The sequence below is a fragment of the Sycon ciliatum genome, chromosome 7, assembly GCF_964019385.1.
Source record: "Sycon ciliatum chromosome 7, ocSycCili1.1, whole genome shotgun sequence".
NCBI lineage: Eukaryota > Metazoa > Porifera > Calcarea > Leucosolenida > Sycettidae > Sycon > Sycon ciliatum.
In genome coordinates this window covers 16,963,578-16,977,870 of record NC_088649.1, presented here as the reverse complement: position 1 = coordinate 16,977,870, position 14,293 = coordinate 16,963,578, and the positions used below count along the sequence as shown (strand labels likewise).

The window sequence follows — 14,293 nt, the reverse complement described above, 5'->3', positions numbered from 1 at the left end:
GAAGAGCCCTCATAAAATCGACACTGGATATTGATGGCGACGATAGTCAGCGCTGGAGTAATAGCGACTGCGAGGAGAAGCTGAATGTCGACCCGCTGAGCGATCCGTATTTCTACATCGACAACAATGATTTTGCAGACACTGACATGATGGAGGGTCTCACGGCGCAAAACAGAGCGTAGTATTATCAGTACTCTACCTTGCCAGACGACGCCAAGCTGGCTGCTGCCTGTGCTGAGAAAGGCGATCCCTAAAAAGTCAAACCGGCTGAACGCGTTGGGGCAACGTCTTCACGAGCTACAAAACGCGAATATTCACTCAGATCATTGAAATATAATTATGCTGAAATACAATTATGCTGAAATCATGGTCTGAGTGAAAGTGTGCAAGGGTGTGGATGTCAGTGGTATTGGTCAGTACATCTATCAGTATGGCAAGCTTTGGGACAACGCTCAAACTGCCAGCACAGAGGTCCCTGAACACAATTTGGAAGGCCAGCCACCAATCATCGTTTTGCACTCTGGTGTTGTAAAGAAGGTAGTGGTGTACTTGTATACGGAATATCGTCACACTTCTGAACTACTCATGCTTGCGCACCAAGAGGGCAAGCCTGACTTGCAATCTATTTACTTACATGTACCTGTTCCACATCACAATCAGAAACTGTAGGATCAACTTGCATGGAGTTACTGGGCATGGATGCTGCGCCAACTGTACTGAATCTTGACCTGTGTGACTTCAAACTCTATTTTCCATGCTTTCGCTCATCAGATTGTCACCAAACTTGATAACTTGAATGATTAATAGTGTAGAATCAATTTCGAGCGAAAAAATAATTTTTGAAAAAATTACACATGTTCAGGTTTTTGCTGGCTGGGGCTCAATTATCAGATCGCTGGAGAGCAGGGTCGCCAAAATGGAGAAGAGTGATGCGAGTGCTCTAAATGTTGTTCCATACCGATTCGCTTAGACTCCAGTAGCCTGCTACATGGTGATTTTTTGGTGCGAACTGGGCATGTTTCGGACTATTCAATTGGAGAACAGTGCAGGCTCTTTGAACCAGGGGCACGACTCTTCGCTCACTACGCTACCCGATTCGAAAGTTCTAGGTCCGGGAGCTGTTCGCTATTTTGTCACTTGTCACGATTGTGCACTCATCGCTGTAGCATAAAATAATGAGGCGGGAGTGGAAAACTACAATTTTCTTTCTCAAAGCACAACCATCGACACCGGCAAGGAGAAACGCACGTTCTCTGACTACATGACTGTACAATACGACTGATACGAGTGTAGTACATGACGAGTCCGTGTGGTGACTAGTTTTCTGAGTCTTGTGACTCGAATCTTGTTGTACCTACCCCAGCATGGCAGTGTGGGAGTAGTTCCGTGTGTGATGAGTTTGTTGACTACACTACAGGCCAGCATACACGGAGCGCATTGCTAGAGCCGCAGAGGTCAGTGCGTGCCGACGGAAAAAGGCCAACTCGGAAACGGCTAAAATACGGTATTCTCGAGGTTTACTGAGCTGCAAATTACAGGGTACGTAGTGTTTGTAACAGTGAATCGAATGGTCTTGGTCCGAAGAAGCTGCGACAAACGGCTCCCCAATCGAACGCGCTCCGAATATAGCCATTTTGTACACAACTAGATGGTGTGGCTACCTGGCTGCACGCTGTGACGTCATCACCTGGATCTGGGTGATGCGCGCTCAAATTCGCACATGTTCGATTGGGCGTAGCTGACGAACCATAGGCCGCAGCCTCCTCGGACAAAGATCATTCGACTCAGCGCCCCGAACTCTACGGACTGTGAAATTAAAAAATTTCACCGGACTTCCCCTTTAATCGAGTGCCGTTTGAATGAGAAGATAATGCTCTGGAGCACCGGTAACTAACTTTCATAAGCAATGCATTCGCCATTCTGCCTGAAGACCTGGCCTATGACATAGCACCACGACAGAAATTGTGCGAAACAGGAAACGTTTTTTGATTATGTGGCGTGCTTGAGAGAGCACATAGAGAATGCAGTGGTGATTCAGAAATCATCTCCGCACAAGACCATTTTTGAAGATACTACTTTAAGGAACTTACCCTCTTTCCTCTCGCACTGGATCTTGCAAGAAATCTGGACTCTCCTCTGCCTCCATCTCTATATACTCGACTAGAGGGGCACAGGGAGGCAAACAGGAAGCAGAAATGCAGGTTGATGAGCTTGAAATCAGTTCATTCGGCGCCGGGAGGTGAGTTATGAGGCCGGCGAAAGGCTTTTGGTCTGTATCCTTTTGTTCAATTGCGAATTAGTAGGACAGTGAGAGGTCGTTGTACCATGCATTTTACATCAGACTGTCATCGAAGTTTTGTTTCAATTAAATGTAATGGGCCTTCCGTAAATATCGATATTAATTTTTACCACGAAACAAATAAATTTCGTTTCAACCCAACCTCACCCCCCCCCCCCCCCCGAACATACTTCAAGTAAAGAAATGTTGACATACACATTCATATACAACAAAAGTCGCAAGTGTGTCACTGCTCCCACCTCCATGTGCATGATCATACAAATGTTTTCTGAAACGAAAATTGATCAACCCCCTCCCAATGCCGCACCTCATGACGAACATATTTCGTTTCGTAAAAAAAAGTTCAATATCAATTTTGAGGACGACCCTAAGACCGTTGAAAATCAACCCATGAATAAAATCATCAGTGCTCTCACGGTTCACAACATCACTAGGTAAGGTACAATGTACACGTACAGTCAGTATTGCCTATAGCGTTGGTGTTTGATTTTGAGCATGTTATCACTATAAGCGATATATCACTATGACCGATACTGCATGCAATGTATGCGAGTGGGGTGCCAAACGACTCAGGGCGTCGTGCACATACGCACTGCATAGCTGGCTACAGCTCATGTCACACAACATCAGCATTTCCTCACGATGGAGGCATATTTGGCAACTTTTACAAGCAGAACTCACCAAACAACACTGGACAAGTTAGTTCTTCACGAAGAAGTAACACCCTGTTCTCCTCTGACACCACTTGATTTTACATCAATCACTATAATCGATGCAAAAATAATGTAATGAAGGTCTTTTGAAATAAGAATGTGATCACTATAGGCGATATATTACTATAGACGATTATTACTATACGCGATAACTGTGTATACTTAGTTATGGCAAATGAAAATGAATTTGAGAAATTGATCACTATATCCGGTATATTACTATAGCCGCCAACCTTATAGGCGATACGTACTGTACTAGGCACCGGCAGATAATGCCGGTAGAAAAATTGGCAGAATTCGGTACTTTTTCTGGTAAGTTTCATGCATGTTTGGTATGTGGATAAAGAAATGGAGCCGCTGAGAATTCGAGGAATTGCCCGCCATAAGGTTTGTATGGTTCTGCCAATTTCACTGCTTTTCGAGCAGAATCTGCCACCTTTTCGAGCAGAATCCGCCAGTGAGTAACACGTACGCCTGAAAACGATTTTGGAAACTACGTGTTCGTAGCCAAGAGCTTGTAGCGGATCATTTCATTAATTTTCATTTATTTCACCTTCCCATCACATAGCATTGTTCAGTATTGACATTCCATGTGGAATGTTTATGTACTAAGTATGTTCTTGTTGAGCACCACGCGGTACTGGCCAATGAAGGATGATGATCATGTGGGAGATAGACAGACATGCAAACGGGGCATTGAATTTGTTTTCAAATACCGGTACTCTAATTTCAGAAATTTTCGGTGCTCAATATTTTCGGTATGAGGGCAAAAGGCCAGGTTAGGTGAACAGAAATTTTAGGTACAGAGAAGCAGTTCCCCATTGGATTATGTGTGATAATAATAATAATATTGTTCGGTGTATTGAAATTAATTTTTAAGTATGAAACAGATGCACCGAAAATAAAAGTACACCGAAAATTTGTGAAATTACAGTAGAGTAAAACCTGTCAAGGCGCGACCACTCTGATTGGGAGACCACCTGTTTCAGGGACCACTCTGATTGGGAGACCACCTGTTTCAGGGACCACTCTGATTGGGAGACCACCTGTCTCAGGGACCACTACAGCTGGGACCAGGGGATGCTATTTTCAGTCAAATGACCCTCGTCCAGGAAACCACCTGTACTCGCGCGACCCCGTTTTGAATTTCCCCTGCGTGGTCGTCTTAGACAGGTTTCACCATAAAGTGTAAATGCAATAAACGACTTACCGCCGTCATCATCCAGGTCAAATTCCTCTTCATCACCATGGGGTGGATTGGACGCCCAGCCTTTCAGCTCAGCCATGGCGGATGATCCGCTGCACAGCTTGACCGCCACGTTGTACTTTTCCGCGTCGTTTCCACCCACATGGATACCGAGCGCCGAAGCTTTCTTCCCGGCCTCGTCTAAGGTGTACAGCACACAGCCGCTCTGCCCAGCGCTGGAGTCGATATAATGCTTGACGAGCGCATCGTTGAACCCTTCCACACTGCCCGGTGCTTCTACCCAATACTTGCATTTCTTTGCTCTGACCCAAGCGCCATTCGCGTAGATTCTCCCTGGAAAGCCGAGCAGGAACGAGTTTTTCTTCTTTTCAGTCGCATTTGGCGCAGCCTTCAACACCTTGCTCAAAGTCGTGAACGGAGCTGACATGGTGGTCTCCCTCGAGGCAGCAACAATGCCATAATCGTGTGGAAACCGATCTGCCTTGGCACTTTGCTTCGCATTCTTTTCGTACCATTCAGGCACCTTCAGCCACCCATCGGCATTCTTCTTTGTTATCCTTTTGGACAGAAACACAGGTGACGGGCCTTCACTAGTCTCCTGCCATTTCTCGATGATTTGCACCCACCGGTAGTCGCCGCAATTGTAGCAGTAAAGGTTGTGAGCCGCAGTGGCCAGGTAATAATACTCGCCAGATAGCCGGTTCAGGTCGTACAGCAAAAACGCCGTCCCGTGGCCCAGATTTGGTTTGGACATCTTGGCGCACTTCGCGCAGCCACATCGTATGTTGAACGTGGCGTGGTAGGGTGCGTGGTGCGGCGAGTCAACTGGCGGGTCGTTGGCGATTTTGCGATGATCGGTCGATTCAATAAGGATTTCCTCTTCAAACCCAGCATTGGAAGTCGCCATTGCTTCTGCCATGCTTCATCCAAAGAGAGTCGGTTTGCTACGAGGAAACGAACGGAGGCAAAACCAATACGTATGTATCACACACGCACAAGTTTTGTACCAGAAGTACCCGTGTAACGCCAACGGCGTTCATGCAAGTCATTGTAGTGGGTGAGCTCCAACAACAGAAAGAATGTTTACTAATGTCTGTACTAATGAGGTAATGTCCTCGGCCTATCCCGAAGTACACCTACACTGGCTACAGAGTACAGACAGGCTCGACTGACAAATCTAGCCAGCTGAGTCTGTTCTGATATGACCAGAATAATGACGTCTCGGACTACAGACTAAACAGTACAGTCAGTACAGGCTCGCAATCATACAGGCTACATCATAAAATGACATACCGGTAGTCATTGTAGTAGGTCTACTATTCTGTATTCATCATGTATCATATTTTTCATTGAACTCTTGACTTGAGCAGGCGAGCGTGCACTCGACTATCAGCTAGCTAGCTACTGACAGTCCAGAGCAGATGTGCTGAGCGCTTGTGTCCGCAGCCAAGTGCATCCGGTAGATTCCAGGACTTGGGGATTCTTGGGGACTGCAATCTGCAGTGTGTGTACGCGTGTGTGTGTGTGTGTGTGTGTGTGTGCGTGCGCGCGCGCTGTTCCTCAGCATCATACTACACTGAACTAGTAGTAGTACTACTACAATGTAGTAGCTCATGCTTCTGCGCGCGTCACTGTGTGACATCTATCTCAGTATCTGCTATCAATCAACAATGCTGACATTGCTATCCTGGCGATGCACGTCAAAACCAAACTGCCAAAGCCAAAGCCAGTCAAAAAGGCCTTTGATTTGAGATTCGTCGTTGCAACGTCAAACGCTGTGTTGAAACAGCACTCTACTACATGTAGCGTACTTGGACAGCGGAATATGCGGAGATTATGGTACATGACATTAATTTTATCATGGGTGCATGCATGCAGGGTGCTGGTATGCGGGGATTTCCCTTCCTTGTTGGACAAGTCTGGTCCGCGTCCCGAAAATGGTGCCGATTGGTGGATCATGGAAGTGTCCGTGAGTGGCATCACGCGTGCGCGTACATGTACAGACAGTTTGTAGACTACCTATCGTAATAATAATAATAATAATTCGCGGGATTCGCGTTGGCATCGCTTGAATGTTCAGAAACACACAAACTAGCCTTCGCTTCCGCAGGCCACCACTATGCCTATGCCTTGCACACCTTAGTGGCGAATGCAGACCTCACAAGTGAGTCAGGGGAGAGTAGGTGAGTCTCTCAACCAATCGGGCGTGTAACGGCCCATAACCCTGTAAACTGCATCCTTGTTACCCTCACTCCGAGCTGTGAGTACCCAGTTGACCGTGGGTGTCGGCGCAGTTCACCACACATAAAAAGTCTTTACTCACGTAAAAAGTCTTTACACGCTCCCTGCTACCAGCGCGGGTCTCGAACTCGGGACCTCATGATTCGCAGGCAAGCCTGCAAACCAATCGGCCATATGCGTTGGTCTCGCGCGATTAGTGCCCCTGGCCCGGGTAGTCCCTTCCCAAAGATGCCATTACGTGTATTTTTCGTAATTCATGCTTCTGACAACCATGCCAAACAAGTGCAAGTTACTGAAGTCGCATCCATATTTTCAGAAAATGCTCAGAAGTTGCCATCATCGTGACTGAAATGAGAGAGCTCTTGTGCATACAATGTCAACGATGCCAAAACAACTAGAAAACAACCGCAGCAATAGCAGAAGTACCGAGTCGCCGAGACAGCAAACTCCTTACTCCTTCCTGCTGGGAACTACTGTAGCGGACATGGAAATCCAGTCGATGGACCGGGGCCGGCGCCCTCAGCGCGTACAGAACGCTGCGTGCAGTGCACATGGTGCACATGTTGATTCGATGCGACCAGCGCGCGCTGCAGCGCATAAATGCATGTTTGTACCGCTTACACACGGCTGCTGTATGGCCAACGCCCTGGGGCCGCTAGACGTGCGACCGGATTTCCATGTCCACAACAGTAGATCTACAATTATGTACATGTACATGACTTGTACAACTTTACACCGTGCTTGTACATGTAATTGTTGCACGCATCCTCCATGTATATGACATGTACATGTACATGTACTTCTTACGTAGGGATGTCATTGTCAATTGAATATTATCCTGTCCACGATGGGAATTAGGGGGCATTTAAATAATAATTGTTCTCATCAACTGTTCGAACAAATTTTTAAAAGGGATTCGTTGAAGTGTCCCATTAGAACGGCTTCAAATAATTTTAGAGTATTTCAGTGGAATTGTTATGGCGATGACGACGTCCGATCAGATTGACCATCTCCACGTACTACGTGACGTACATGTACATGTACAATCATGTAGCTATTCCAAAACTCTTCGGAGCTAATCCACCTCTCCCAACGGATGAGGTTGTGGAGTTTCGAGGAGCTTCGTTTTTTGAAGAGGCCAATAAGGCCATGCACCTCTTCAGAAAACCGAACCTCCTCGAAAAGTCAAAGAGTGACAATTCAGGAGGTCCAGGAGAAGTCATACTTTTGTTGATGCCATCCAGGCGTCGTCTGGTCTCGTCTGGTCAAAAGAAAAATCCATCACTACTATTTGACGGACCTACTGAAGATGGCATCAACAAAACTAAACCTGACCAACAGTACTGACCGTCTACCCCTTATTTAACTGGTAATCAAGTCTAGCACAACTTGGATGCGCACTCCACACGAGTAGTAGTACAGTACATAGTAGTAGTATTTATTCATACTTCTCTAGGGCAGTCCCCACAGTACAGACCTATGGTCTCCTTACGGGGCACCCTAGCCAATCTAGGATTGCGATACGAAATTGACTTTTTTTTTTACTAAGGCCACAGCTTCCAATCATGACATGCAAAGCAGCGGTGCAGCATCGCAGGCATGAATCGTGGACGTGGTGACGGGGTCTGATGTGCTCCGCCGACCTAGGGTCTCGGCTTCACTGCACAACAAACGCGTCGAAAGAAAACTTGGTGAAGCAGCAAGGCGGACCGATGCCGGAGCTGAGTTCCAGCGGTCAGCGGCTAAATAAGAAAGAGAGAAATAACCAAATCGAGAGGAGGCTCGTGGCAGTACAAGTCCAAGCGAGACTTGCGAGTCTAATGTTTATTTGTGTAACAATGGGAAAAGTCAAAGCAAAGAAAATTGTGAATGCACTAGCCTTTGTTTATCTGCAATGTAAACCTAAGCGTGTGCGGCGACTTAAAAGCCAGTGCCAGCATTAGAACATACATGTATGCATTCCATTGCACTAGACAACACCTACAATCCACTAGACATGCATCATCATCATCATTATAAGCAGCAGCAGCAGCAGGAGCATCTGCGATACAAAAAAAGAAGGCGAAAAATCGTAAAAAGAGAGAAGGAAAAAATGAAAAAAAAAAAACGGCATTATGCATCTGTGTGAGCCGGACATGCACAGTGTGACTGCCAGGCAATACTGCTACATGCCAACACCTTCACATGCAGAGACATAGCATGCTAGCAGAGACAAACCAGTAGACATACGCTTTACAATAACATGTATGATAAAAATGACCAATGGAAAGGTCGAACCAGCCGACAAACAGTCCTTGACACAGCCTCTTGGTCGGGTAGCTTGGCACCAGTTCATACAACACCTGTGCTGTACAGAAGCCTTCTATCTCAACGAAAGGTGGGCTCTTGCACATTTCATCGCCTCGCCAATGCCGTCGTTCTCTACGGGACTCCTGTAGGTTTTAACACAGATAAAAAAACAACAACAAAAAACTTGTGCACGTCTAACTGTTCAGAACCTGGTTTAGTTGGGTGACCCACCGCTTTCCTTGTCTCAATCAAAGAGAGGGGATTTTGTTTTACAAATCACTGTCCAATACATGTACATGTATATGTATATGCCCTATTATGGGGATCTGTATGGAATTTTATGCCTGACGCGTCAATTCGTTCTTATAGGTGCAAACAGAAAAGTGATGTCTCCGTTACTGGTACTCTTCTGTACGTTGAAACGATTGGTGCTGGTCCGAAAGGGCTGAATAACGTAATTTTTACCACCCTGTGCTAATCGTGCATTTTTTTAGCGTGACCTTTTCCCCACTTTCTATGCATAAATAGAGCAACAGATAACGTCACAGGAGATCAGTCGGGGCAGTGACTAGCCTGAAATGAGAGAAAAAACCGCCAGACCCACCAGCACTCGCACCCGGGACCTTGCTTGTCATGAGTAGTGCTCTAACCATCTTGATCATTTTCAAAATGATTGAAAATAGTGAGCAGAGAGCGTGGTGATTTCTTGCACAACAGCCAAGTCCAAGGTTCGTTGAACGTCAGTCGTGAATCGCCTAAGTGTCAAGTGAAGTCGGCGGAAAAGCGCAAGGTCTGGTGTGGAGAGAAAACACCCTTTCCCATTCCCCGGGTGTCAAGGAAAAAATCAACACGTCACTGTCAATAAACCGCATTGGTACCTAGGTTTCCGTCCTACATAGGCATACAAGTAATTTTTAAGTGAACCTCATGAAAAATATAATTATTTAGTAGAATCAGCTTGCATGCTGCTCAATGTTTTAAGGACTTAACAGACAGTTATCATATTTTATTTATTTTAATTTTTATTTCACCTTCCCATGGCCAGAGAATAAGGGCCAATATGGAGGGAGGGGGGGGGGGGGTAGCCAGCCATGGCAGTAAAAATATATAAAAAAAGCAAAAAATAATATTTCTTTTAAGTGTGTTACATTGTGTACATGCGTTCTCACCTTTAATAGGCTGTGCATGTGCTGAACGCTTACAGCTCGTCCTTCGCCTCTGCCCACAGCTTGTTCGATTCCTTGCTGATGTTCATGCCGACAATGACATCGCACAGTTTTGCAAATGTTTCACGCCCCCCAGCAACAAGGAAGGAGACAATTTTGTCAGCATGTGCTTCTTTCCCCTCATACTTCAAGATTCTGCTTAGTGTTTCCGGATCAGATACTGAGTTGAGAAGTTTGGCAGCTCTACAGCCAAGGCGAAGTTTTTCTTGTCCCATGAAGTACATCAGAGGCCACAACTCAGCCACGAATTTGGGAGTGTCGAATGGATTCTCAGCCTTGGCTTGTCCTAATGTCACAAAAATACACATACACATACATGTAGGCACAAACAAAGCCATGTTTTTGCTGATCAATCCTGCATATCCGTACATCATCACAACACTCACCAAGCGGTCTCTAATACTCTATACTCTTGGACAGGCAGGCATAGTGGGATGGTCTAAGACCATGATTGAGAAACAGAGGGTACCAGGTTCAAGTGCTGCTTGGAAGCGGAAGGATTTTTTCCAGCCGTGCTGCGACCCACAGTTAATTGGGAACTCGTGGCCTGGCACGAGGAGAACATGGATGCAGTGAATGGGATTTTCGGTCTTTGACCGCTTGCTGGTGAGCTGATCTACTCACCTCCCACCGCTTTAGGAGCTCCATCTGCGCCTTGATCCTTGAAGCGTGGTGGCGTTTCAACGGATGCGGAAAATTCGGTTTCCAGCCGAGTCTCACGCGAACCGTGAATTTTTTTTTTTTTTGGTGCACCAATCACTGAAAAAGAAGAAAAAATAGGAAAATCAACGGAATACAGTATAAGGAAATTCTCATCTTCAGGAATGCAGTCACTGCATAAAAAAAACAGAGATTTTAAATACATAGGCTCGAATGGTGAGCCAAGGATATAGTGAAGAAAAGGACCAAGAAACAACACGTTACGCCATAATGTCCACTAACACTACCAGTTAAAAATCCAGGGGAGTGAACAATCACTCTCGCTATCCTCTCAAGGAGAGTGGTGGGAGAGCAGTCCCCAGCACCCTCCCCCCCCCCCCCCCCCAAATCGCTCACCTCATCTACCCAAGGCGAGCACAAATCACAATACGGGTTTTTCAACATCTTGCCATACCCCAATCGGATTCAATACCCAATAGGTGCCAAATTCATTCCGGAAAATTGCCGTACGCCCTACAAATGGAAGCTGTACGGACCACAACTTCAGTTTCCCTTCATCAATTTTGCAATGAATCTCAGGCATTCTGGAAAGCTACTGCCCTACTGCCATCGCACTACTCCTCCTAGTCCTACTGCTTGCTAGCTAGCTACTTCAAGCCTTCAGACTGGCCTGATGCCAGCTGGGCTGCCAAAACCACGGAAAAAAAACTATGGAGCTGCAAAAGTCCCAACTGGCCTCTGCCTGTACAGCCTACTGCTCTTTACTTACCCACTGGATCAGCAGTAGATGCTCCTGCAGACGCTAATGCGGCCTCAGCAGTACTGCCGGGCTGCTGGAACTTGTCGACGGGTTCCAGCTTGGCCAATAACCTTCTCGCGCTGGCTTCTGGCTCGACTTTACGGATGCATTTAAGGAAGGTGTGGAAGGATTCGTCATCACCAGTGCTTAGTGCATCGAGCAATTCCTCATTCTGCACTGCACGGCCAGTGTGTAATGCAAATAGCTGACGCTGTGCACGCGTAATCAACCTCTTAGCCTCACACTGGCGACGCATATCACCTGGAGTTAGCGTGGAAACCAGGTCAGGCCGAAGTTCTGTGAAGACCTCACTCTCCCATGCTGTCATGTCAGAGAGCTGTTGGTCAAGAGACTCGTCTGAAAATGTTGGCACAACACACACATAGAGAAACAGAAATTCTGGATGGACGTCACTTTAAGTGTGACGTCACGGCCCCTTCGATACGCATGGATGCAGTGAATGGGATTTTCGGTCTTTGACCACTTTCTGGTGAGCTGATCTATTTACCTCCCACCGCTTTTTTAGGAGCTGCATCAGCGCCTTGATCCTTGAAGGGTGGTGGCGTTCCTACGGATGCGGAAAATTCGGTTTCCAGCCGAGTCTCACGCGAACCGTGAATTTTTTTGGTGCACCAATCACTGAAAAAGAAAACATAGGAAAATCAACGGAATCTCAGGAAATTCTCATCTTCAGGAATGCAGTCACTGCATAAAAAAACAGAGATTTTAAATACATAGGCTCGGATGGTGAGCCAAGGATATAGTGAAGAAAAGAACCAAGAAACAACACGTTACGCCATAATGTCCACTAACACTACCAGTTATGCCATGAGCTGATTGTTTAGTAACTGGTTGCCTTAGTGGACATTATAGCGTAACTTGTAGTTCCCTGGTACTTTTTTACTATAATTTCAATATAATTACAGTACGAAGTAGTGGTTGCGACCTCGGCGATGATTTGTGAGAAAAGGGTTTGCTCCCCACACATAATTACAGTGTTGCAAATATCCGGAGCACACGAGGAGCACATCGCACCTTCCACTCGACAAACCTGCAAGAAAGAACCACTACCTGCTCAATACACAGTGTTTCGAGGAATTCACCCCTCATCAGTTGGCCTTGATTAGGCTCAGGAAGATTGTACTTGAAAAGGACCACATATATACCGTAGTGCCCTCAACTTCAAGGCCAAACCATCACCAGGGATACAAACGTACAGAGAAGCCTTGTTCCCAACGCGCTCATGTGCTCCGGATGGCAGTCGTGAATCAGTTTTGCCGAGTGCAGGGTCGTGCGACGTGCTCCTCATGTGCTGCGCATGGTAGGCATTTCCCAAATCGGCCGGCCGAAAAATAAGCCGAAAACAGTGGTTTTGAAGAAATCACCCATCTTTCCGCCGAAAACGCAATTTTCACATTGAATTCGCCGAAAATCGATGTTTTAGTACCTCGCGAACCGCATCCTTGCTCCGATGATGTCATTGATTTCTTCCAGGATAGATTGGACATTCTCTTAGCCGATCGAAAAGCCTATTAGGCGAAAAAATCGGGCCGATTTAGGAAATGCCTAGCGCATGGCAGCCGTGAGTCAGTCAAGTGTCAAGTTCGGCAGGAAGCGTGTGTTTCTCGTTGGAACAACCAACTTTATGACTAACACCTCCGAAGTCGCAACTTCTAACTCTTTTGTCTTGTTTTTTTTTTTTTAATTTTCTATACACTTACCGGCACTTTTACCTTCATTGTACCCAATTCTACTTCCCCTTCCCCATAACTACTTCAAGAAGTAGATCTAGCTTCGCTTTACACTTCTCTTGAAAAATCTACGAACTCCCCTCACGTTTTTGCACAGCCTTGGGCACAGCTGGTGTCGGGCTGATCGGGCGGGTTACAGGAGCTTGGCCTGGCGTTGTTGTTGTTGTCTATTTATTTTACATCGCAAGGCAAACGGGCAGTTCTGCCCAATATTATGAAAGCGATGACAACCTGTAAGAAGAGTCAGAAATGAAGAGAAAAATAAATGAAAATGGAAGTACAGTGTAGCAATGAGGGGAGGCAGGGTCAAGACGAGCAGAAAAATGGATCTCAAATTTACAAGTCGGGTCATCGTAGCATGATTCTATCGAGCCTCATCAGCATGTTACGAAAGCCATTACATTTAACCGAAGTAAAATCCGCGTAGCATGCGTTTGAATTCACGGACAGATACTATGGACTTCATACAGTCGGGCAGGCCATTCCGGAGTCGGCAGCTGGCTAGAAGCGGTCGGCATGCGCCAGAAGCACTGTGGGTCAGGGGGAGGGGAAGGTTGCGTCCCAACTGACCTCGAGTGGGCATGCCTGTCAGCGGGCCTTGCAATACAATCCGGGACGACAACAGCTCACTGACGATTCCAGAACGGATTCTAAATGTCAGGAGTCGGAGCTTGCATTCCCCTCGTTCCAGCACTGGGCAGACACCCAGCCTGGTGTACAGGGGAAGAGTGTGGGCCAATGGGTGCTCATCGGCCACGCAACGGATGCAACGTTTATCCAGTTAATCTGTTTGGCCACTGTGTTCCGCTGCTCAGCGGACAGTCCTGGGAGAAACACATAGTCATTCGACGCATATAGAATGTCTGGTATGACAAGGGCAGAGTAATACAGCATCGCCTTGCCCACTGTTAGGCAGTGCCGGATCTGGCGGAGGATCCGCAGCTTTATAGACGTCCGTCGGACGATAGAGGTGACTTGCGGTGACCAGCGAAGATTTTCGTCCAGAGTGACTCCGAGGTAGCGTAGTGGCGGCAGCAGCCGCATTGCCTTGGGTGAGGAGCGGCACAATGCTCTCCGATAATAATATAATGGCGCCGACAAAGCCGAC

At 46.7% G+C, this 14,293-nt stretch overlaps 2 protein-coding genes across 4 annotated transcripts in view; both read right to left on the bottom strand.

Annotated features, from left to right (window-relative positions):
- Window positions 1-5,281, bottom strand: part of LOC135821106 (uncharacterized) — an 18,936-nt gene extending 13,655 nt beyond the window's left edge. For both annotated transcript variants that reach the window (XR_010554300.1, XM_065334170.1), the window contains exons 1-2: window positions 4,223-5,281; window positions 2,091-2,160 (exon numbers count right to left, since the gene is read on the bottom strand). Coding sequence is in view for 1 of the 2 variants with exons in the window: in XM_065334170.1 (XP_065190242.1) it covers window positions 2,091-2,160; window positions 4,223-5,138 (986 nt within the window). In the remaining variant the exon portion in view is untranslated. The remainder of the gene's footprint in view (window positions 1-2,090; window positions 2,161-4,222) is intronic.
- A 2,596-nt stretch (window positions 5,282-7,877) lies between these two features.
- LOC135821105 (uncharacterized) overlaps window positions 7,878-14,293 on the bottom strand; it is a 121,305-nt gene continuing 114,889 nt past the window's right edge. For both annotated transcript variants that reach the window (XR_010554299.1, XM_065334169.1), the window contains exons 2-3: window positions 11,405-11,791; window positions 7,878-8,892 (exon numbers count right to left, since the gene is read on the bottom strand). Coding sequence is in view for 1 of the 2 variants with exons in the window: in XM_065334169.1 (XP_065190241.1) it covers window positions 8,882-8,892; window positions 11,405-11,791 (398 nt within the window). In the remaining variant the exon portion in view is untranslated. The remainder of the gene's footprint in view (window positions 8,893-11,404; window positions 11,792-14,293) is intronic.